The sequence below is a fragment of the Acanthochromis polyacanthus genome, chromosome 8 (genome assembly GCF_021347895.1).
Source record: "Acanthochromis polyacanthus isolate Apoly-LR-REF ecotype Palm Island chromosome 8, KAUST_Apoly_ChrSc, whole genome shotgun sequence".
Classification (NCBI taxonomy): Eukaryota; Metazoa; Chordata; class Actinopteri; family Pomacentridae; genus Acanthochromis; species Acanthochromis polyacanthus.
This window is the reverse complement of record NC_067120.1, coordinates 9,388,605-9,413,587: the sequence shown is the minus strand read 5'-3', so window position 1 is coordinate 9,413,587 and position 24,983 is coordinate 9,388,605. Positions and strand designations below refer to the sequence as shown.

The window sequence follows — 24,983 nt, the reverse complement described above, 5'->3', positions numbered from 1 at the left end:
CTAACAATCTCTGTCAATAGAGCCCTATAAAGTCTACACACTGAACCCTTAACAGCTTATTCCTTGAGAAATCTCCAAAATAATTCAGTTACATCTCAGTTTATCATTTTTCAGCATAGTGGTTTGTTGTGCTGCTTTTCAGACAGCCCACAAACATCAGGAGAAGCAGGTTAAAATGAAATCAAGGTCACTACCTGCAATCAGTCAAACTAATAGCAGCAATTAGACATTTGGCATGCATCCAAAACAAATTCTTTTTAAGCGCGCTTGCCAAAATATGTTATTTGTGGAATACACCAATAGATGAAGGGAAACAATGAGACAACAATGATTTCCAGGTTTCCCTCTACTGATTATCTGCAGAGTAATGCTATTCTACACATAATACTTTGATATTACCTATCTTACTCTGTAGCCATACATGATACTCACTGCTGTCACAGCAAGAAGGTTCTACGTTTGAACCTGATGGTGAGTTAGGGAAATTCTGTGCAGTTGTCATGTTCCATGTGAGTTTTCCCAAACGTTTTCACAGTCCAAAAACATGTGCAGGTTCCAATTAAAGAAGCCGACAGCTTGATGCTCTGAACAGTCCTCTCTCCAAGTACCAAATTCCATAAAAACTACACTGGGCCACTTATGAAAACTGTACTGTTTACTCATATGTTCAAACAACAATAATACAGTGTAAAAAATAATTCTTCCTTTTCTATAAACCAGAAAATAATCCAAGGCAATCCAAAAAATAAGAAAACAGAGGTCAATACAGAGGTCAAAAAACTGTGTGGCTCCCCTCTCTATGCCTGACAGCTGACTGCTTAATCACACCCTCAGTTCCTATGACTGACGTTAGTGCACTTTAACCATTACACATTCACTTAACTGCATTTATTCTCCTACAACATGCATGGTAGGTTAACTGGGCTGTCAGCGTCTGTGTGTGTGTGTGTGTGTGTGTGTGTGTGTGTGTGTGTGTGTGTGTGTGTGTGTGTGTGTGTGTGTGTGTGTGTGTGTGTGTGTGTGTGTGTGCGCGCGCGCGCGCGCGCATGGTTGACTGTGATGGACTGGCACAGCATGATGGCTGGCCCTGTGACTGTTTGTCATTTTTTAAAAAGTCTATTCATTATTGAAAGCCCGTTTCAAAGGTGATGCATCTCTTAAATCTTGTCTCTTCCTCAGGGTGGAGTTACCCAGATACAAATGAATTAAAATCCATAAAGCTGTGCCACAGAAATGTGCTGCGTTCTACGTTTTGGGGGTTAAAAGGCCAAACTAGATTTTGTCTAATGCATGTTTGGTTGACAACTGATCAGGAAAATAAAATTATGTAAGATTCCAGTCATGTAAGATTGCACAAGGTCAGCTCAGACTATATAAAAAGACATTTTAGTCACAGATATTTGTCAGACATCAAGCGTACAGAACCATCTTAAAACCACGAGCTGAGACAACCAATCAAATAGTAAACCAGATCTCTGAGACAGTTACGTCATCAGTAACTAAATGAGATCATCTTTAAATGGATAGTTTGATGTTTTGGGAAATAAACTATTTTTTTTCTTGAGAGCCAGACCAGAAGCTTTGTGCCAGCACAGTATATGAAGTACAGCCAGCAGCCGGTTAGCTTAGTTTGGCAATAATGACAGGAACAAAGTGCCGAAAGTACAAGTTAGTATTGGATGTGTGTGGTGGAGGGGGGACGGGGGGAGCCTGTCAAGACTATTTCTTGTCCCAGAACAGTTGCTAGGCAACCAGTGGAGAGTCCTGTAAATTAATGAACTTGGCCAAGCAATACTACAGCAATATATCATCCAAAAATTATAACTTTAATTCTTACACTCAAGTTTTTGCACAGATTAAACAAAGTGATATAATGTTTGAATTTTTTAGCTGTAAAAATGCTGGTAGGTGGATATATCATCCCTGGACAGAGTTGGCAGAGCAGTTTTTCACTTTTCCTTCTTTTTCTCCAGGCCAACCTAACTGGCTGTTTACTGCAGTTATCTGTCTCTCACAGCCAGACACAAGAATAATATCAGTCTTCTCATCTAACTCAGTGAGAAAGTAACGGACATACTAGACAACACAAAAAGGCCTAAGTGTTTTTATTTGTTAAATAATACAGGTTTAAACAGAAGTAAAGGCTGACTGATGGCACAATAAACTTAATGTCAAAATGTAAAAACACTCCGCTACCGCCACTATTCAGCATCAGCTTGAGAGCTGGGTTATTTTGTCAGGCAAACACAAAACAGCTCAGCCCTGCTCAACTTTGTTTGGTCATACAGTGAAGAAGAGGCCAAGCTGAACACACACACTCACAGGCAAACACACATACTCAGCGGGTCCATCTGTCTACAAGGCACACGCATATCGGCCATTCGCCTCCAACAACACTTACAAAGAGAACAGGTGAATATTTTAACAGTACATGTCTCCTGCTGTTGGCCCGTGTTCTCTCTCCCTCACTCTCTCTACTCCATCCCTTTCCTCTTTCCTGTTTTGTAAGAGTACTTTAAAAGCAACGCTTTTCATCAGCCAATATTCAGTCAAGAGTGTAAGGAGAAGAGGGAGGAAGGTAGACATGCAACATCAGTTCCATTTGGTCTCAGAAACATTATATGAACCTTCCAGCGTGCCACAGGATGCCACAGTCTCTGCTGTCCATATTCATTTACCAGCATAATGCATAGGCTGAGGAGACAGCTACCTCAGATGCACCCTGTTTTCATCTCTCATCTCTGTGTTGTGGTCTCTCCTGGTACCTGTCTTACTCTGTGTTCTGAACATTGCCCCCCCCATCCTCCTCTGTTATTCTCTTTTTCCACCCATCTCCCCTCTCTTTCGCTGGTCCACTCCAATGTCGGCCCCGAGCTCCTTCCTCTAGACACCTCCGAGGGCTCCATCAAAGACAAGGACTGAGCGTGCACTCTTTCTCTTTCTATCGCTCTGCCTTTCTCTCTCCTGAGAATGGCTGATTACTGTTCGCTCCACGGGCTAAGTGGGGCAGATAGAAAGCTCAGCTGGAGAGAGAGACAGAGAACGAGCGGAGGAGAGAATCCTGTCTCTTTCTCCCCCTCCCCAACCCCCCAATAGACATATCCATGTACACTGGTAACACTAACAACAATGCAAAGTGCACAGACACACTCACAGCAGCAAACCCTGAGCAGCACACTGGTGCACATAGCATTTATCTGCAGGACAAGAAAAATCTAAGACCTGTAGAGAGTTAAAACAACCTTCAAACAAATGGATGCCGTAAGAGGTGTGAATAGAAACACACGCAACACTTGCACCTAGCTGACATATGCGCGAAAACATACATATACAGGGTGTAAGAGAAACGTGCTGAGACAAACTGACACAGAAATAGCAGAGGACAGATCTGATCTATAGTCAGCTGCAGACAGGATGCAGCAGGCAATGACAGGGAGGTGAAAAACCTCACCTGTCCGTCACCTGCTTGGCTCATCAGAAGCAAAAGCAGACATTGGGTGTTAAACTACTTGTCTTATCCAGAGAGACTTAAATTTATCGAGCAAGTGGGCGTGTAAGGTTCAGGACAAACCACTCTGCTGCCTGCTCAACTGGTGGATGTCTCAGCTAATTCCACCCCCCAGTTTTTATAATAAAGATTAATTTCTTGTAATTCCTCCCTCACCAGTGAAACTAATTAAAATCAAGAATCAGTGGCGTAACACTGATTTCTATCAAAGAGTTGCAGCAGGCCGGGTAAAGTCTTCACAGGACAGGACTCCTGGTCCAGGCAGAGCTGTAGGGGGGTGCAACAGGCTCTCTAAAGCCGGGCTGGAAATGTAAGGTTTGGCAGGTAAACCATTTGCTATAGATTAATGTCAACAGCTTCTTTTTAAAAAAAATATATATATATATGTTTCATTTTATACACTGCTGCTCCTCTCAACTCCTCCTTATTCTGTACTGCTCCCTTCATTGAAGGTGGAGTCCCAGAGAGACCAATCAGAGCTCCTGCTGGGATAGCCTACAACTTATGAACACAGCACACACACACACACACACACACACACACACACACACACACACACACACACACACACACACACACACACACACACACACACACACACACACAGGGAAAGAGAGAGAAACATGGCTTTTCTCTCATTAGGTGCTGCGCTGATGTACTATGAAGATCTGGTGCCAAGCAGGAGGGGGTAGTGTGCGTCTGTGTGTGTGCGTGAGTGTGTGAGTGTGTGTCTGTGTGAGTATTGCACGTGTGTCTCATCTAACACGGGAACATCAGAGGCCTAGAGATCCCTTGAGAGTCCCCAGATCCCGTGCTGTAATTAATAGAGAAAGGAGCAGCAGCACCGCGGACAGCGACTCGAGGTGTCTCATCATCACACGTGAGACTGCTCCTGTCTCAGACTGACACTGACCGCCGCTAACACACGTGCGCGCACACACACACACACACACACACACACACACGCACACACACACACACGCACACACACACACACACACACACACACACACACACACACACACACACACACACACACACACACACACACACACTTAGAGGCCCACAGCTGTTTGTTATGTAATGATCCAGTGATCATGATCCAGTTTCTCATTTAAATAATCCACCTCTTCCTCTTCTGGCACAGTCCTCAGCCGACATACACAGCTGAAAATTGGGAATTTGCAAGCGCCTTCTCCATTAATTAAACGCCTCTCAATCTGCAGGACACACGCACGCACACGTGCATGCACCTAATTACACAGTTTAAGACGGATCTGCACAAAAAATACTATATGAAGGATTTAAAAGACGCACCTATCCATAGTAGGAAATTTATTTTGGTTGAAGGTTCTGTCAAAAATAAATAAATAAATCAGGGCCACAAGAGGTTACTTCTGAATATGAAGTATTACTCAGTGGACTATTTTAGGACAGACACACACACACGCAAACAACCCGGATAGGCTGTATTCTCTATACTCACTCGGATTTCCTAGCCAGGCCCAGGGATCGACAGAGGGTTGTCGGGGTCATCGGAACCAGAGAGCGGCAGCTTTGGCAACTTCCACCGTTTTCTGACTCACTTTCAACCGGGGAAATAGTGGACGGGTCCGCCGGGACCAGCTGCATGTCCCCTGGGTCCATAGGTTGGGGAGGCGAGGGCTGGACAGCCGGCGCCGCCTCGACCTGTGATGGTGCAGCTGCATGTTCTGGCAGAGACCCTCCACTGGTCTTGAACTGGGGGTCTTGAGGGTGGTGGTGGTGGTGGTGGTGAAGGCAGCTGGGGTCGGGGTGATGATGATGGTGGTGGTGATGGTAGGGATGCTGCTGTTGTACCCTGACGTCCCGCAGGTGCCTGTTCTCGCCGATGAGCTCGTCCACCCGCCGGTCCAGCTCCTCTATCCGGGCGCGCTGAGTCTGGATGAGACTCTGCTGGTTCTGGACGATGGTGGTGAGCTCCCGCAGGTACAGAATCGCCTGCACCGGGTTTTCAAGGAGGCTGGAGCTCATCATACCCAAGGCAAGAGGAGGGAAGAGAGAGAGGTGGGGGGGAAGAAGCTGGACACACGGATGGAGGAGGCGCAAAATCTCCGTGCGTGCGGATGATAAGGTGGAATGTCCTTCCGCTCCCCTCTCCTTGATTCTGCTCGGTTGTGGATGAGGCTGCGCCGACCGAGCTGGTTTCACTTCTCCGGTCGTCTCTCTCTCTCTCTCTCTCTCTCTCTCTCTCTCTCTCTCTCTCTCTCTCTCTCTCTCTCTCTCTCTCTCTCTCTCTCTCTCTCTCTCTCTCTGCCACTGCGCTGAGTGGTGCTGATGAGAGGAGCCAGATCCAGATGTGACGAGAGGGAGGAGGGAAGGGGAGGTGCTGGAGACCGGATGCGTCATTACGCACAGATACAAGTCCAGAGCAAGAACGCACCCTACAGGCACAAGGAATCGTTGCTTAGTTGTTAAAGTTCGTTGGTCAGCAGCATCTGAACCGTTTTATGAGGCTGATTTGCTACAAACAATTTAAAAACACGTTTTTAAAAAATCTGAAAATGTGTACATAAAAAGTATTTAGAACCCTTTAATGTGAACAACATTAATAATATTAGTGATAATAGCCTATCAGCAGGTAATGAAATCTACAGTTACTGACAACTGGGCATCTCCTCCCATTTGGATCAGAACAGAACCAGACCCAAAACCCCTATTTATAGGCTGGTCAAATCTGGATTAGGTTATACTATAGAGGTTGAAGACTCTGTAAAACACAGCTTCTGATATATAAAACCTTTATTCAGTTTGTAAAAATGCAAAAATTGAGATTATATCTTGCAGTTTTAGTTATGAACTTCTCCATGGGGTCTACATTCAAAAAAGCTATGAAATGCCACAGTTTTGCAAATAGCCTATAATAAAATTTTCACTAATCAGAGACTGTATTTCAAATACTTCCTTGTCACTCCGATCTGACCTAGACCAAGTTTGACAAGTTGTTTATGTCTGAGCTAGAGGTCTAGCAAAAACACAGAGGAATATCTCTCTAATTTGCACTTTCACAAACAGAATACATATTTTATAAATCACAGACTGTATTTTATAGACTCTTTAGCCTCATTCAGTAATTCAGTATGTAATGGTTTTATATCTGGACTAGGTAAATGTGATCTACATGCAGCAAAAGCAGCATTAACTCTGAAAACAAACAATGAAAACCATAAAAACAAAGATAGGGTTATTCACGCTCAGCACTATAAATTGAGTTTCCTTGAAGCTGCATTTAAAGACTCATAAAAAGTCACATAACTTAAGAAAAGTTTTTTTTTATATCGTACCGTTTAAGAATTTAAGAAAAAATCACAGTTAGTGTTACTATGATAAAGGTTGTTTTAATACGTCGCCTGTATCTGTGGTGTCAACGAATCCCTTGCGCTATTAAACCCGACCTTGTTTAGGTGCGTTCAAGCGACGATAAGATATTTTCGAGATGACTTGAACGCAACACTGTAATTTCGCTGTGGTCACGTGCTACGCGGATGCGGAAATGTGGAGCCGTTGTTTTGCTAAACAAGTAGCCGTGGAGCTAACACAGAGCTTCTACTAAAAATAGTTTTCGTGACCGTGAACAAGTAAACCACACTCATGGTCAGGTAAGACTGTTTCCAGTACAATATGTCACTAAACCGGTATAGTATAGTCACGGGTTTTCTTTCTGTAGCACCGACAGGCTTTCATTTGAACGTTAATTTATTTAATTGCATTGATAATTCATTTGGATTATATTTCTTAGTAATAAGCTGGAGTTCACGCATAGTATCTGTGAGCTTTCGATTATAGGGACTCAATTACAGCTGATTTCCATTAAGTGAAACAGAAAATAAAAATTTACATTACATCACAGTAATTGCATGTTTCAGCACCGTCATGTGAGAGTCAGATGAGTGTGGCGGGTGTAATTGACAGTGTTCAAATATCAGTATGTCAACTAAATTTAGCGAAGTATTCAAACGCTACCGTTTCCCTCAACCCAGACCCATCATAGTTTGATTTCTAGATGGAATTGAGACTACATTGTCGTGCAGACTGACCCATAAAGAAGACCACATTAACCTTAAAGCTCATGATCACAGCCTCTATCTGCAGCCTTGATTCAACATTGCTGTGATTCTGTTTTGCAGGATGGCAGAGAAGCACTGCCTGGAGGGCCAGGTCTACTCAGTGCCTCTCATCCAGCCGGACCTGAGGAGAGAGGAGGCTGTACAGCAGATTACAGATGCTTTGCTGTACTTGGAGACCATATCTACGGACATTTTCAGAAGGTAAGTTCCACACACACATTTGCAGTAACAGCTCTTATAACACTTATGCATAGAGGTTGCCATTTCCTGTGCAGATGACAAATAAGAGAATTTGCTTCACAGGATTTTTTTGTAAAGTATGGCTTCAGATTGTAAAATAAATGATGTAAGACTGGTATCTTCCAGTGGTTGCAACATGTGTCACCAGTCTGTACAAATGAAAAGCAGTGCACACTTAGGTCTGGAGCAAAGCTATTTTCATTTAATACATTTGCAAATTCTCAAATGTCCTAAATAAACCATATTTTAAAGCAAAAATCAAAGATTTTTTTGTCATAACTTAGTGAAGTGCTCAACAGTGGTGTTTGCTTAGCTTAGTCGAATATAGTCTCACATAGGCTGACTATTCTGCAGCACAGAATAAGCCAAATAAGGCCACTTAGCAAAAGCTTTCTAACCACAAAACAACAATTAAAAAGGTTTTAATCATCCACCAAATGGATTGGTTGCTTCTATCACTGCATATGTTGGAAATATGCTGTGCTGGTCCCAAAAAATCTTTGTCATATTTAATGGATTGCACAGTTAACAAATAACACCTGTGTCTGGACAGATGGTCCCGTCTGGCACCCTGACCATGGGAGAAGTATATCCTGTAGCTGCAGTGACAAATATGACAGATTTGTCTTGGCAATAGACATGATCTGTTTGTAATTAAATGATTGATGATACATGATGAATGGAATGCAACAGCCAGAACAGCTGTGTAGTACATCATCTTTATTAAATGCAAGACTCTCCAATTACTGTGTCCATTCATTCTTGGGATCCGGCACCCTGCACAGCGTATGCATATAAAGAAGTGAAAGTGGAATGGGTTGTGTTTGTGGCGTTTGCTAATATCGCAATATCTTTCACAGAAAGACAAACTATCACAATGTCAAACATATTATTTTTCTTTGTGTGTGGATGTGCATGTACTCACATTTATGTTGGGCTTTCTTCCAGAGTGTCTGAGAGCGTAGAGAAGAACCGCCACCAGCTGAAGAGCGTCACTGACCGCATCAGACTCGCTCAGGCCCGCGTTGACAAGATTAAAGGCAGTAAGAAGGCCACTAAGGTAACACAGCACCTTTCACTTTGGAGGGTTACACAACATACATATTTTGAGTCTTATACAACCAAATGGACAGGATAAACAGAAAACTGCATCTTTTTTTTTTTTGTTTTTATGTGTATAGGTTTTCTCCAGTGCCAAGTATCCAGCACCTGATCGACTTCAGGACTACTCCTCTATCTTTACTGGGGCCACAGACCCCTCTTCACAATCCCGCCCGAGACACAGGATACAGAATAAGCTTCGACCTTTTGATGAGAAGGCTTTGCAGGTGAGATATAAACATAATGCAGAAAAATAATTTTTGACGTGCAGTTTCTGACTGAGCAATGAAAAAAATGTGACTTGTTAAAAGCCACTGTCTCACAAAGTTTTCTACAGATGATGTCTTGCGATAGCTTGAGAGGTTATATGAACTCTAGGAACAGCTCACACTGCTGAAATTGCAGGTACACAACCAGGATAAATATAGATGCAATTAATGTAATTTGCATGCCTTATATATAGCCTGAAAGCTGGGAGTTTTCCTACAGCTTATGAGCTTCTTAGGACATCAGGGCTTTGGCCCCAGGTCTCGACTTCTTATATTTATGCTGACTGTTTGGGCAAACTCCCATGATCCCATCAATATTTATACAGTTAAGAGCTGATCCACAGTCTCCTACTTTCCAGCCCTCTGGCATATGCTTTCCTGGGGAGGATGAGCAATGTGATACCTCGATAATTTATTCCATAAGCTCCAGTTCCCTCGTCTGTATTAATGGGAACCACCACCTCTTTCTGCCAGACCATATTCACAGTTTCCAATGTCAACTGTCACTGTGGCGTCCGTGGGTATTAGTTGAGCCCGAAGATAAAGCACTCCATCTACGTCCAAACTCTGACCCGGAGCTTTGAGTAATGACCGGAAGAACGGAACTGCCGGTTCAAGTAGCCTACAGTATATTAGCTTTCTTCACAAGTTGTCAGGGTTTGCCTTTAGGGACCGGGTGGAGAGCTCAGATATCCAGAAGGAGCTGGAAATGCTTCTCCCTCACACTGGAAAGGAGCCAGTTGAGGTAATGGGAGCATCTGATATGTCCAGGATGCCTCACTGTCGATGAATTATATGTCCTGTCTTACCTAAAATGACCTCAGGATTCTTCACGAAGAGTTTGGGCAGAGAAGAACATTTAGGGTATACAAGCTACTGCCAAAATGTTCCAACCCCTTTTCCAATGAGGCAGTTAGCCTCAGTGGTGTAGCGTACCGGTTGCCACTTTGGTGGTTATCTGCAAAAAATCCATCAAGATTTTACCAGCCTCTTTGTGGGCCTGTAGTTCAGGACACACATGCAAGCATGCTGCATACACATTGTGGGCACAACAGCCGGGTTTAGCAACATTCAGCTTAGTATGCTGCGTTCTACTTGTCCAGAATGCAACAACTCGGGTTCTTTCTGGTTTTAACAGACGACATCACATCTCTCCTATTCTGGCTTCTCTTCACTGGCTCCCTGTCCATTTTAGAGTTGATTTTAAGATTTTACTGATCACTTTTAAAGCTCACCCCAGGCTATATTTTAGACATGTTAACCCCGTATGTCCCTATATGCAGCCTTAGATCCTCAGGTGGGTCCCTCTTGATCGTTCCGAAGTCTAGCTTTAAATCCAAGAGTGATCAGACCTTCATCACATCTTAAAACCCACTTTTATAGACTCACCTTCAAGTCAAGTTCTCTTTTATCATTTTCTGCCCTTTTTAATTTTTTGCTGCTTGTAGTCCCTCTTTCTAACCTTCTGATCTTAATCTATTTCTCTTTTATTTTCTCTTCAGCTTCTCTCTTATCCCCCTTGTGAGTTGTCGTCCTTTAACATAAATGAGCAACTTCACTATCTTTAGGGGTAGTTTGCACATGACTAAAAATAACTTTAAGCTAAATATAATGCTTTAAAGCCATTTCATAATTTTGCAATTCATAATTCAAACAGCACACAATTTCATTAATCATAAGATCATTCAGCTGTTAAAATAATAATTAGTTGGAGCCTTAGTTAACAAATTCAAAACTTTGAGGAATGTTTTATTTTTAACTGGGTATACCTCACATTAAATAAAATGATTGTTTTATGTATTTGTTATGATCTCCTTAGTGCTGCCATATTTTCTACTTTGCTAGGTAAACTTTCAGGCCAGGGTAAGCTTTTTCGCTGGTTAAATGTACTGCAGTGTTTCAAATCTGCACTTAAGGGCTGAACAGACACGTCCTTTCCTTTCAGTCAGTCAATCATGTCCATAGATGCAGATCTGACTCCACATGAGTCACAGTTGAATTTGTCACATGCTATTCATGCCAGAAGAAGGATATCAGAAGCTGTGTGTACAAGTGTCTCTGGACAGTGAAAATAGACGTTGATGTAAATGTGTGATATTGCTATTTTTCCCCAAGTGGTTTTGGCTCAGCACAAGCTCCTGCATTATTTATAGCAAACACCACAGTTTTTCCTTCACTATCTTAGGAAACTTTAGGGAAACTAGCATTTTCTGCTGCGTGTGCTTGGTCTTGCAAGTGTGTTGTTTGTGTGCATGCGTTTGTGAAAGGGTAAGAAAAATGAAAACACTGCTGGCAATTTTCTCTGCTGCAGAAATGCATTATTCAATATCCCCCCAGAAGCAGTGTCCCCGGCCATATATTATTATTGCAGTATTGCGGTGCACGTATGCATCTGTGCGCAAGAGCACTTTGGTGGCGTTTTTGATTTTCCTTATTCAAGATTTAGTTGACGTTTTACCGATCTCCCACTCACTCTCTGTCTGGGTTTCTTCCTTTCAGGAGAAGTTAATGTATTTCCCAGTGTGTGTGAGCAATAAGAAGAGGTCTGAGGATGAGACAGAAGAGGGATTGGGCAGTCTGCCACGTAACATCTCATCTGTCAGCTCCCTGTTGCTTTTTAATACCACAGAGAATCTGTGAGTGCACACACATGCAAACAGACACAGATGCCCACTGTAAGCACTGATTAGATTTAAATCTTTCTGCATATCTTTTAATTTGTGTGTTGTTTTTAAAGATATAAGAAGTATGTGTTCCTTGATCCTCTGGCGGGAGCAGTGACAAAAACACACACGACACTCGAGACAGAAAAAGAAGAGAAACCATTTGATGCTCCGCTGTCCATTACAAAGAGAGAGCAACTGGAGAGACAGGTACCTTTCAGCTTAGTGTTAATTTGACACATTGTACAGGCAAGATTGGAAGTTATACATTTAACTGGTAATCTTGATCTTTTTTCTCTCTCCAACAGACAGCAGAGAATTATTTCTATGTGCCAGACCTGGGTCAGGTGCCTGAGATAGATGTACCATCCTACCTGCCTGACCTGCCAGGTATCGCAGACGATCTGTCCTACAGTGCAGACCTCGGGCCTGGATTTGCCCCGTCGGGACCAACACACAACATCCCCGAGCTGCCATCCTTCTCTGAGGAGAGCAACACATCAGGTACATATCTACACTGTGAACACCTGTTTGGATTCTCTATTTGAATTCCTGCTTTTAGACTGTTTCTCTATACCTGCTTTGACAGATGCCATATAAATAAAACTTATACATGGGTCCTCGATTTACGGCATCCTTGACTTACGACATTTCGTTGTAACATCAGAACTAGTTAAGTGGAACTAGTTGACGACTGGAGCGGACGAATATGTTGTCACACAATAAGATGGATTTCTTTACATTCTCCAGGTGTATGCCACCTTGGATTGTGCTACATTGGCAAACTTTTTGCCCTTCATTGTCGCTCCCAAGCTTAAAGGGGAACTTCGTTTTTTTTTCAACCTGGGGTCTGTTTTCATATGTAATTTCATACATGTGAGTGATGGAGAAATGAATTTTCGACATAGCTCCAGTATTTAGCAAGGCAGGCAGCTTAGCAGCTCAGCTAGCGAAAAGTATGGGGCAACTTGCCCCCCCGCGTCAAAGTCCACCCTAACGTGCTTTTTTTCCCCACACTGACCGGCTCGGATAGTCTCAACGAGTGTCCCACAACACACTAGAGATGAGAAGTGAACGAAAACCTCCACATTACCTGGCGATCGCTCTTTGTTGTGGTCTGTATCCAAATCTCAGGACCCTAGAAAGCAAATCTCGTTCCGAAATCGCGCGAGAGCTCGAGCCAAAACCGGTGTTTTGGCGTGATGTTAAAATGATTCATACATGCATGAAAGTCCTTGGTCTTCAAGACTTTTCTGAAGAACTGATCATATCGTGATGCACATAATGGCTTTGTTTACATTTTCGCCGGAGTTCTGACTTATGGTGAAAATCAACTTACATCACACTGTAGGAACAAACTGTGATGTAAGTTGAGGACCCCCTGTGCACATAATTTCCTATGATGTGTTCTACTATAGTTTGTGATGGAGACTTTTACGTCTTCGTTTCAGGAACTCAGCTCCAGCCTACTGCTCCACCGCCTCCTCCTCCTCCACCTCCCCCCCCTCCCCCAGAGCCTGCCCTCCCTCCTCCCACTCCCACAGGAGCTCCCCCTCCTCCACCTCCTCCACCCCCACCTCCTGCAGAAACCACCACAGACTCTTCACGGGTGCAGAGCTCAGGTTTGTCACATTAACAGACTTAAGAGGAATGTAAGTGAACTTGACACTGTTAAAAGTGGTGAAAACCTGTTCTTCACTGTTCCCAATTTTCTCACTTAAATTAGATTGCCCTAATTGACACTGACTGACTGTCTCCTCTGACTGCAGGCCCCGTGTCTGGCGCTCCCAGCGAGGTGGTCCAGCCGTCAGATGGCCGTGCCAGTCTGCTGGAGTCTATCCGCAACGCCGGCGGCATCGGCAAAGCCAAGTTACGCAACGTTAAGGAGCGAAAGATGGAGAAGAAGAAGCAAAAGGAGCAAGAGCAAGGTGCCACATTGTTGAAGCAGGGTTGTGGTTCTACCCATGTTTTATTAACAGCTACACGATGCAGCTTTAACAATGATGAGAGTCGTGCAATCAAAGCAGAGCGTGACCGGCGCCTCATTAGCATTCCACCATGCGTTTATGCAGTGTGTCACTCTGCGTGTTAGGATGAAAGGGTTTGTGTTCATCTCACACACTTATCATCACAGTCTAGGGTTTTGTGACCTTAGTTTTATACCCACCCCATTAAAAGGTTGACTTGGCTGCATTTGTATTTTAATTTGTCTGACCTAATATAAGACAGCATGTCTTTTCCTTCATTTCTGGTCGGCTGACCCGGTCGTGACCTAACATTTCCTGTCTGAAGAGAGCTGCTTTGAACGAATAACTAGATGAAAAGTCTTGATGTAATACGCTCTCTTCTGTGCCGTGCTGGGGAATTACTGAAACGGTTCATTGTTCCAATTACAATTTAGTAACTCCCTGTCTTTGTTTCTCAGCAGTCGGCGTGGCATCAAGTGGTGGAGACTTCATGTCTGATCTCTTCAATAAACTCGCCATGCGAAGAAAAGGTGGGAAATCCCTGTTATGTCAAATGAGATTAAGAATACAAACGTTCAACACGACATTTGCATCATATCCTCTGTTCTCTGTGCAGGTATATCTGGTAAGGGTCCAGCAGGTGGGGAGTCGAGTGATGCTCCCTCTGGCACCAGTGGGGCATTTGCCAGGATGTCAGACGTCATCCCTCCACTTCCCGCCCCCCAGTCAGCAACAGACGATGATGACTGGGAAGCATAACATTATGAACAGTGTACAATAGGTGTTTGCTGGGATATTGAAGGCTTTTGATAGCTTTTGATAATTTTGTGAACAAAGAACTTTCTTCTGATCACCTAGAATACTAGAAAAAGTGAAAAGAACCTATACATTAATCTGTCAGTGTGAAATGAGCAAAAGATGGCCTCATAATGCGACTAAAAATAAGCGCAGTAGTTTGTCTAGACAGCTGAACATCACAACACTGACTCAAATAATAAAACAATTTATTGATGATATTCATTCTTTAGTAAAAATGATTTCATAAAATTAAACAAGCTTATCATTAGATACAGCGGCTCATCAGAACACTTATTGAGAGGATGGAACTGATTAGCAAGCAAGCTTTTCATCACAACACTCGCCAGTGAATTCTTGAAATATTTAAAACTCTAAGAGTAAGTCGGTCACATGTATGCCTATGCCGGTGCTGTGCCTGATATCTGTGTAGTAGCTCTTTCGGTAATGCATTTCAACATACTGCGTTTAAAAATAGATGAGAAGCTATTTTCTTTTCCATCATCCAGACTGACAAACTGAGGAAAACAATGCCTCTTCAGTCTTTGCTATCAGATATTTCTTCAGCTCAACAGATACGTTATCAGGCCAAAAGAGAACAAGATGCAGAGAGCATCGAAAGGGTGGGATGTGAACTAAGGCAAACATAAAACTAACTTCCTGGTTGATGGTTGAACCAGCAGCACTCAGAAGAGCGCAAAAATGTTCCAGAATGTAAACATAATGCAGCTACGAAAAGGCTGCTATTGTGAACTTTTTACATCTCTTTCAGTTTTTTTATTAGAGCACATTGAATTTCTCTGCTGTTGCACTTGAACTTTCTCGAAATTCTTCCCAACCTGGGTCTCATGGGACTTTAAAGTTTAATGTTGAGCACTTGGGGAGATGTCAGTTGAGCCCTTTGGGAGGGAAACTACAGCTGCTTCTGCTTCTTTTCCACGAAGAACTAGGAAAGAGTAATTTACAGACGAAATCTGAGTAAATTTCAAGTGTTTGTCATGATGCAGTGTTTTGAGTGCACATACTGTACATAATAGCTTTTGTTTCTCACCTTCCGCAAGGCAGCAAAGGCAGGGCCGAAATTGGTATGTGTGCTAGTGCGGTCTTTGATCCATGTGGGGAGTTTAGAGAGTGTAGCGGGTCGAGAGTAACGTCTGTCGCACAACACGATGGAGGAATAGTCTCCACGGTGACGAATAGCTCTTCCTGTGGCCAGAGAAAATCAAATGAATATTAATAAAGATTACTGTCTATTACCTTACAACTTCAGAATAATTATTTTTATTGCATCTTCTGTCATTACCTATTGACTGATTGACAGCCTTCATGCAGAGGTTTTCTATTAGTGCTTGTCCAGGGCTCCTTCCTTGACTGTGAGGCTGAAACAGAAAAACTTGACAATAAAGCTACATCTCACCTTTTCCTCTCATCTCACATTTATAGTCTTCTCATGTTTATGAAATCACAGTGAAGAGACTGACCAGGTGTTTGTCCAAATATGACATCTTTTCCTGCAGTTCTGGGGATTTGATGTTAGGATATGGCATTCCCACCATCACTACACACCTGTTATTACATGTACAAATGCACACAAAACGGAGCATTTAGTGCTACAATACAACGGCATACAACTACCGGTTGCCCGTGTGCTCTTAAATTATACGAACCTGCCCAACTCATCAGAGAAATTGATTCCTTCACTCATCTTTCCCCCAACTACAGAGAACAATAACGCTCCAGTGAGTCCACCTCCATCCTGAGAACACCTCTAAAATAAAGAGACAATGTCTTAGTAACTACATTGTCAGTGTTCACTCATGAGGCCTGCAGTGTCGGCTTTACCTGGATACATCGGGTGAACTCACTCAGCACCTGCTCCACCTGGTTGGCCTTCTTTGGCTCCTGGAAGATCTGAGGAAATGTTTGGGATAGTTTAGAGATTTCCTCAAACATTATGTCATGAGTGACTTGAGTAAGAGAGGTGGTTTTGCACTTTAGCAAGATATATACAGTCAAAGAAAAAATTAGATCACCCTTGATTTCTTCATTTTCATGCCTGGTACCACTAAACTATACAACAGGTACAGTAGTATACCTTCTTCTTATTAGCCAGTCGAGCAAGAGCACCGTTGGCCTCCCAGTGAGAAATGATCCGCCTTGAATATTCATATGAGGGGAAGAAACACACAACGCCACCAGGGACCACGTTGCAAATGTTGGAGAGAATGCGCCCGGTCTCATCCATCTGTGGACAAAATAGAAATACATTTGCAGCAAGGCTTCTGCCAACAACAAGAGCAGCGACAGTCAATAAAAATTACAGCAAGAACTTTCTGTTACCATGTGGGGAGCGTCTCTGTTTTGGAAAGTAAAGTCCAGCTCCTGACCAGATGGGCCGCTGCATAAGACGAGGGGAAGAATGTTCCCGGGAGGAATTACGTGTCCTGCAGAAGGTTACCAGGCAAAATGACTGGATTAAAAATATTGCCTTGAATACAGTAATACAAACAAAATAATGTTATATGATTAAATAAAATGATTATGTCCAAACAATGTGCTACATACAGTATTACGTTTTCTATATGCTCAAATGTCCGTACATTCAAAATGACACTGAACTGAAGCGCTTTCCAACAGAGAAATAAGATGAATAAATGAGCGAATTTACTGAAGAAAATTTTTGGACCCAGCAGAACATTTATTATATACATTTATATGATTATGGTTCAACACTAAGGTTAAGGCTCAACAATCTTATTTATTATACTGTCATACTAATGTCTCTCTGAGTATAAAAAAGTCCAAAATTAAGGCTAAGACCCCTCAGTATTTTACAGTGTTAAAACATTTATCTGATGAAGTTAAATACTAAAGTTAAGACTCTGAAACATTATTTATTAAACAAATTTCACAAATTCTGTGAGTCTCGAGTATAGAAATAGCATGTGTTTTATAAGATAAAGTGTCTATGCGACAGATGGACCAATAATTCACGGTTTAGATTCCTTCACCATGTCTTCATAGTCGGTTCTTACTTCACTTAAAGCAGGTGTGTGCTCAGGACGTACCTAATCAGTCTGCATAACCCAGTGGAAACTGAGGACTCACACTAAAAAGCTGTTATCACTCGACTCAACAATTTCATATTTATCAAACACCGCCCCAAACAGAAATATTGATAAATACATCAATAAGACAGAGTGCATTATAAAAACACAGAAGAGGAAACTCCACAAAGTACTGTAGTGTTCTAAAATGGGCCACTCACCACAGGAAAACTCAGTGATGCGCTCCTCTCCCACTCCGGCAGAAAAGAGCAGCTCTTGTTTGAAGTCTGAAACCTACATGTAACATCCTTTAGAGTGAAAAAAAAACATACACTGAGGCAGTTTGGTGTATTTTTAGTGGCATCAGAGGAACTCACAGGCTGCATGGTTCCTCCTGCAATGATGACGGCTCTGCACTCCTTCAACACCTGGGCAAAGTGGACTGCTGGATTCAACAGAAGGAACTTGACGCTGCTCTCAGACAAAGTGCCTGGATGAGAAATAAAAGATATATTTCACACTGGAGCACTTCATGGCTGTCCTTTATTTGTGCCCTTTTGTTTAAAACGGTACCTTGTCTGTGCACCACCACTCTGCCATCGGTATTGCTGTTGGTGAGAGCCATGAAGAAACCCTCCACCTGCATCATGGGAGATGCAGACAGCACTTTCTCTGACTCCGCAGACCCCTGCTGGTCTGCTGGAGGAACTGCACAAAGCGTTGAAGGAATAGCACATGAATTATAGACGACAGAGAAAAACAAATCACGACAACTAGAGATATAAAACGCTGTCTGCTGTGTCATGGCTTGCATCATGCTACAGTGGAGACACGGCTGGATGTTAGAGCCAGAAATATGCTGATAAATAAACAATCATGTCTGCGCGTACATGTCAAGTACAAATTAAAAAAAGATCTGTCAGCGCAGCTAGACATTTAGGCCCTGCTTATTGTTCTCATTTAAGCATCCCACTAGCTTTCTTGCTTTGTAAAACATGCATGCTTTATGTTCATTTCAAGAAGCAAATGTGGGAACTGATATTTTCATTTCTAGCTTGTATTGTCTTCAATTGTATTTACTCCAAAGCTGAAAATAATCTCCAACACATCTTATACTTTTGTGGTATGTTTTAGTCTGCTGCTGAAATTAAGCACGGTGAGCTACTCCTGTTACTGTATACGATTCAGTTTTTGTCAACGGTGAGGATGTAATGTGCATTTTGTGGGTGGAAGAAGCAACTTCTGACCTGGTGCAGAGCTCTGGTTGCTCTGCAGGTTCTGGAGGTAGCGATTTAGGCCTTCTGTGCGTCGGTTCTCCTTGTTAGAGCTGCTCTGGGCGTGTAAAATCACACCTGAGCCTGCATACTTCTCCACAAAGCCACCCAGCTGCACAGAGGAGACGTGGGTGGTGTTGGTTTAATTTAACAGTGGATCAGAAATGCAGTTTCTACTTGCACGGTGCAAATCGTACATATAGATTACACACTTACCTTCCTGCTGACCATGCTCTTCTCAAAATATCTTTGTAGCTAAGTGAGAAAGACAGTGACACAGAAATATAAGAGTGTGTATTTTGTTGTCATGACTGTGATTTTTAACAGCATTGTAAAACTACCTACCTTGAATAGGTTGATATTGTCAATCTGAGCCTTGAAGAGGAAGTTGTTAATGGTAAGCATCTCTGTTCCTACAAGGAAAACAACGGATACGAGTTAGCAGTTATTACTTAAACGTGTATTAGTGTGCGTTGGTGCGTTTACTACTGACAAACCTGTTTGTGTTGTCTGGCTCTGTGGGTTCTGTCCCACCTTACCTGCAGGGAAAACAGCAAACAAAAAAAAGATCAGTGATGATATAACATCTGACTGCACTGACTGTTCAGCCACTTTCCTTGCTAACTTTGTTGCAGACTGACAATAACTATCAATTAAAAACCAGACACAGACACTCACCTCCCAGGGCCCGAACAAGACCCTCAATCACAAACAGAATTTGTTTGATGTACATCAGGTTTTTGGCTTTCAGTCTGCTCCTGATGTGGATGACACATAAACAGCAATTAGAAGGAAGAAGGAGTTGTTAGTTTTTAAACTGATTTTCCACAAAATATATTCATGTAAAGATGCACTACTTTGGCTTTGGGTATTGTGGATAAACACTGAAAAGTTTCTTTAATTGAAATGTATTTACAATAGAAACAAACAAATGCATTTAAATGGAGCTTTATGTTGGGGTTTCCATTTTTATTTCTACTGCAAATGTATATCGGTCTTGTCAGTTTCTAACAATCAGTATTGGTGTCATATCTTTAAAAAAAACACATATCAGTCGAACCCTAGAAAGAAGGTAAAACCATATAAACTTGTGAATAAGTAGGTAAATGCACTGTAGGACTCACTTATAGCGGTCAGCATACTGAGTGAGCTGGGAGTGGGAACGGCAAAGCTGCAGAAAATCAGAATCGTAATAAGTAAAATTACAAATAACCGAGATTTTGTACTGACTGTGTTAGCAACTGTTTACCTGTGCTCCAGTGAGCTCTGCACTGTGTATACAGGAGAGAGTGTCGCTAAGATTGTGAGCTTCGTCTATGATTACCACCTGCAAAAAAATAATAAAAATACACAGGTTTTAAAAGAAATCTGCTGGTAGAATTTGTCAAATCAATGCACCTTTAAATTGCTGAGCGAAGTAGTTATCAGGCAACCCGTATAGCCCCAAGCACCCCTCAATCATCCTGTCATGTTCAAAAATACTATTACTGAGTCCCTATGCACTAGAGGTTACCCTACTGATGAAAGATTGTGTTTTTATTATTACTGGAGTATTTCCAGCCTCAAACACTTTAAATTGCCAAGGCAGAAAATCTATAATAGCATCAACAGTGATGAAAAATGACATGTAATTGCACCTGTCCCTTGAGCTGGACCCCTGCTGCCTTTCTTGTAGCTTCATGAAGCACCATCTGATAGGGCAGCACCACCAACTACAACAACACAAAAAAAACCCAGATCATTCAGATGACAATGAATTTTAAATCCACTGAAAGAAATTGATCAATAAATTAAAAACTAATAAAAGCAAGACATTTTTTATCAACAGAGATGACAGCAACAGATTAAAGTAATGACATGCGGGGCTGGGTTACCTGAGCGGGGGGAACAGCGAGGCGTGAGGCATAATAAGGGCATGAATGCGTTTCCTTGCCCAGCTTCAGCAGCTGCTCTATGTCGTGGACGGTCCCCAGAACTTCATCCCTCATCTGATGCAGCGCTGACGCTTTATTATAAGGACACTCACTCTTTGCTGGGCCTCTTTTACGTTTAGCAGCCTCGTCACGGTGCTGCTTTTCTGCAAAACAGAAGAACAGATAAAAGCGGCTAACCACAAAAAAAACAACAAAAAAAACACTTTCTATCACTTTTAGAGCCTGACATTAAAATGAACTTCGGTTTGATCAGTGAATCTGAGGCTCTCACCGTGCTTGTTTTTCTGCATCTCCAAACAGCGGTCGTTAATGCGCTGGATGCTGCCCAAGCGTCGCACCTCTTCGTTGATGCACAGATTCTGCCCAGTACAGAATTTTTATGACAACAGGACAAACGGTGTCAGAGCGCCTGGTTAGCAATTGTGTTTTCCTGATTGGATACAAGTACTAGTTCCAGCGCAATGCCAGATATGTTTCTGTGTGTGGCAAGTGTTGAAATGTAGATCTAATTTACTCTCTCTGACACCCAGTATTTCATAATCTGAAGCCGTGTAATTGCATTTTTGTGATTATACTTTATAAAAATAAAAAAAAACAAGTAAGAAAGCTATGCATACCTTGAGGAAGTTGCTCTTTCGTTTAACATAAATTACCTATTCCTACATGGCTAGATTGTTTTGAACCCGCCTAGGTGCCTGTGGCAAAGAACAAACTGCAGATTTGTTAAGCAGCTACCGGTAGCAGTATTTTCAGCTTACTGTCATATATAGGATTTACTTGGTTGATTTCTGGCTCCGACTATATTTAAGTGCTACTTGACAGTCTGTCCTGTCAAAATCCAAAAGCATTTCCAAAATTAAAGATGTTGTGCATCTGCTGAAGTACCAGATTTTAATAGCCAAACATTTACCTTTATGTGCAGTGTTGTAGTTTAAATAATATTCCAATTTATTACTTTGGTTTAAGCAAATTTACGTCTTTTTTTTTTACACAGTACTTTGTTTACACTTACTTTTACACTGTACTTCTAATACTTCTGATACTTATAGCATTTTTTATTGAGAATTCTCAGATTTAGATTATTTTTATTTATTCTTTTACTGTCTGTTGTTGTTGCTAGGCACTGCTCTCTGTACACCAAGCCAAATTCCTTGTGTGTACTCACTTGGCAATAAAGGCTTTTCCAAATCTGATTTATCTTGTTATATTATTTTCTGATAATTAGTAAGCATTCAAAGAAAAGATTTGAGTTTTTGATTGACGCACTTAATGTGCATTTATCACTGTTAAATATTTGTCTATATGGTGTTTTTTGTATACTAGGAGGCATATGCTAATCCAGACATGCCGTCAACACCGGTCAAGGTTTCATACGTAGGATGCATCAGGAAAAAAAAGCTTGCCAGGTGGCGCTTTCTGTATCATTGTTTTTCTACATAATTACAGCTTGAACATGTGTGATTTAATTGTTACAGTGTTACAACTTGCGACTGTAGAGCACAGAGTAGTTTTACAGTGTTTGAGCTGAAGGTGAGTATGGTCAAGCTGCAAGCCAGTAGTAGAGATTTGGGTGGAGATAGAGGCAGGGTGCAATTTGCATATTCATAATCTCCCCACAATAAAGAAAATAAGGTGTCGAGTGACATCTAAGCCATTTTTAAGGCATGAAAGGATTATATAAATGGGAGAAACGTCTAAATATGTACATATTATGATCACAATGTGTTTTTAGGGGTTTAATCAATGCCAAAAGGGACTTTAAATGTCAGTTCATGATGAAGAAAGGTCAAGCTATTAAGTACTTGGAGAAATGAGTCCTTCAAGGAAGTTGTCAGAAAGTTCACAAAGCATTCTGGGTTACACAATGCAAAGTAAGGGAGACACAGGAACATAGAGATCCTCTTGTCGAAACTCATAGCATATCACATGTTGTTTTCTTAAACAAATAAGTAAACAGGATGAATACAATCATGCAAAAAAATTCTCAGCTCATTCATTATGTAAATGTCTACTGTGGATTTAACCAAATATATTCCTATTGATCTTACTGGTTGTCTTTGTGTGGATGTGTGTGTGTCTCTGTGTGTGACACATACCTGTCGTGAGCCCAGTGTGACCAGACTGATGTCCTTACTGAAGGGACTCTTTTGAACCTCATGGACAAACTGGGCCAGCTGGGAGTGAGTACGACTGCAGTAGTAAATCTAATAACAGCCACATAAACATTTTTAAATCAGGGTAATGCGTGATACTTTTTAGGATCATGTTTTATATCAGTGAGACACGAATTGTTGCAGCTGTATTGTAAAATTTCTTTGTCGTGCACCCACTTTAGTAACATGCTCTTCAACAAGTTCATCATCTTCATCATCCTCAGCTCCAAAGAATCTGAGCAAGTGAGCAAAGACACATCTTCTCATTTCAGATTCTTACTCTGATGATTACATTTTATACAGCTGATACCCAATAAAGACCATCCTGACCTGCTTTTGCTCTTTGCCTCATCATCACTCTCATATTCTGCAACGATAAGCTCCTCATCTTCTTGATCTCCTGGTGCTTCAACCTTTTCCTCTTTACTGAGCTGAAGCAACTTGAATGCCTCATCCTCTTCACAGCTCTGCAGACAGACATACAGAAATTATTTTATTCAGTAATATTCAGTGCCCTACTGTAATTGGAATTTTTGAGTGTATTCACAGGCCTGAGAAAGATGGCTTACCTTTCTTTTAAGTGCATACTTCAGCTGAACATTGTTTCTGATCATTTCTAACCGTTCCTCCCTCTTCTTTCTCTTCAATTCATCCTCCTGACACAAAAAAATCAATAATAATCACAAGTTAAGCCAGTAAAAAGCCAAAATTGCAAGAGATCCAATGCACAGTTACATCTGAAATTCACTCACTGACACTCTCACCTTCAACTTTGACACCAAATCACGCTCAGCCTTTTTTTGAACAAAGTCAGTGATCCAGTCTGGCTCTGCTGATGAGCCGGTGGTGGAGGACTGAGCAGCAGGAGTGGAAAGAGTTGTTTCTCCTTCCTGCAACAGAGCAGCAGCCTCCTGCCTCTTTTTCTCCTCGTAATCTGTGAGCCAGCTCAGTGCCCCACATATCAGACTCAGCGATTTGCCCTGGATTAACATACACATGTACATCGAAAACAAAGTTATGGGTAAAGTCTGACAACTTCTGCAGGGATTCCTCTCTCATACAGAGGTTCATATACACACCGTTCCAGTAGGACTTTCAAAGATCCCAACTTTGCCTTGGTCAAGAGCACTGTATAAGGCTTGCATAAACTCCTCCTGGATGTTGTAAGGCTGGTAGGGAAATGGAAACTGGGCCCTGCCATTTTCCATCCTCGTGAACCTTCCTGAAAGAAAACATAAAGGTTGGATGAGACATACACAGTTGAGTGTTTAGACTAGCCAGTATTAAATCCTGATAGAGATGTTATGTCTACCATTGAAGACCCCCGCCCCGTAAAACAACAATTCCTAAGTCCTCAATCAGTTGTCTTTATTTAATACAAGGAATAAACCGTAATTTAGCTGAAAATCATTCCAAATCGCGTTAATTTTGCGTCAGGCAGCTAACATTTGAACTGTTTGGTTGTGCTGACAGTAAAACTCGCAGCCAGCTAGCTAGCTTATTTACAGCCAGTTCAAGTACCCGTATTGTCTGAAGCATTTTGCCTCCTGTCAGTCACAATCATCACAGATTTAGCTGCTATATACTTACCGTATATATCCTACAAATAAACTTTTTAGTTGGTGTTGTTATTTCCTGATCCTAGCTATTCAACAGCCGCGCCAACAAACAGAAGTGGCCACAGAGCCTGGCCAATACGGAGCAAGATTCAGCAAGAAGCGCATGTTTTAGTGCATAGCAACACTTGTGTGGACGGGGCTATGTAATTAGATATCAAATTTTGCCCTTTATCTCCACGTTATTTGATTACTACAGCATATCAGAAATAAAAATTGTCTTTTTTGTTCATATAGTGGCTTATAGTTGATAAAAAAAATTGCATTTGTGGTGCTCTTGTTGTGTGCACCGCCTTCTCGGTACATGCTT

General features: G+C 41.9%; 3 protein-coding genes across 4 annotated transcripts in view; 1 reads left to right on the top strand and 2 right to left on the bottom strand.

Moving 5' to 3' along the window:
* Window positions 1-6,085, bottom strand: part of iqsec3b (IQ motif and Sec7 domain ArfGEF 3b) — a 36,358-nt gene extending 30,273 nt beyond the window's left edge. Inside the window, 1 exon segment of the mRNA XM_022191907.2 lies at window positions 4,995-6,085. Coding sequence (XP_022047599.2) covers window positions 4,995-5,896 — 902 coding nt within the window. The 5' untranslated portion in view covers window positions 5,897-6,085.
* Window positions 6,086-6,862: 777 nt separating this feature from the next.
* Window positions 6,863-16,072, top strand: wash1 (WAS protein family homolog 1). 2 transcript variants are annotated; one of them, XM_022191909.2, is made up of 11 exons: window positions 6,863-7,146; window positions 7,675-7,815; window positions 8,803-8,914; window positions 9,036-9,182; window positions 11,724-11,860; window positions 11,962-12,097; window positions 12,196-12,391; window positions 13,339-13,509; window positions 13,657-13,815; window positions 14,316-14,384; window positions 14,471-16,072. In XM_022191909.2, exons 1-11 carry the CDS (start codon window positions 7,139-7,141, stop codon window positions 14,611-14,613), a joined length of 1,419 nt encoding a protein of 472 aa, XP_022047601.2. In that variant the 5' UTR covers window positions 6,863-7,138; the 3' UTR covers window positions 14,614-16,072. The 2 variants fall into 2 exon arrangements, with proteins under 2 accessions (XP_022047601.2, XP_051807406.1); XM_051951446.1 differs by having other exon boundaries at window positions 6,867-7,146; window positions 14,313-14,384.
* ddx11 (DEAD/H (Asp-Glu-Ala-Asp/His) box helicase 11) lies at window positions 15,563-24,749 on the bottom strand. The gene is made up of 28 exons (XM_051952069.1): window positions 24,648-24,749; window positions 24,137-24,279; window positions 23,822-24,037; window positions 23,627-23,713; window positions 23,388-23,524; window positions 23,235-23,292; window positions 23,001-23,108; window positions 21,176-21,263; window positions 20,845-21,047; window positions 20,608-20,682; window positions 20,220-20,297; window positions 20,095-20,141; window positions 19,649-19,728; window positions 19,468-19,509; window positions 19,316-19,383; window positions 19,187-19,225; window positions 18,944-19,082; window positions 18,270-18,404; window positions 18,074-18,186; window positions 17,918-17,990; window positions 16,990-17,093; window positions 16,745-16,894; window positions 16,492-16,560; window positions 16,317-16,417; window positions 16,131-16,215; window positions 15,953-16,028; window positions 15,701-15,855; window positions 15,563-15,595 (listed from the first exon to the last, which is right to left on the bottom strand). The coding sequence occupies exons 2-28, from the start codon at window positions 24,263-24,265 to the stop codon at window positions 15,563-15,565; spliced, it is 2,688 nt and encodes an 895-aa protein (XP_051808029.1). The 5' UTR covers window positions 24,266-24,279; window positions 24,648-24,749.
* Between the last annotated feature and the right edge of the window lie 234 nt (window positions 24,750-24,983).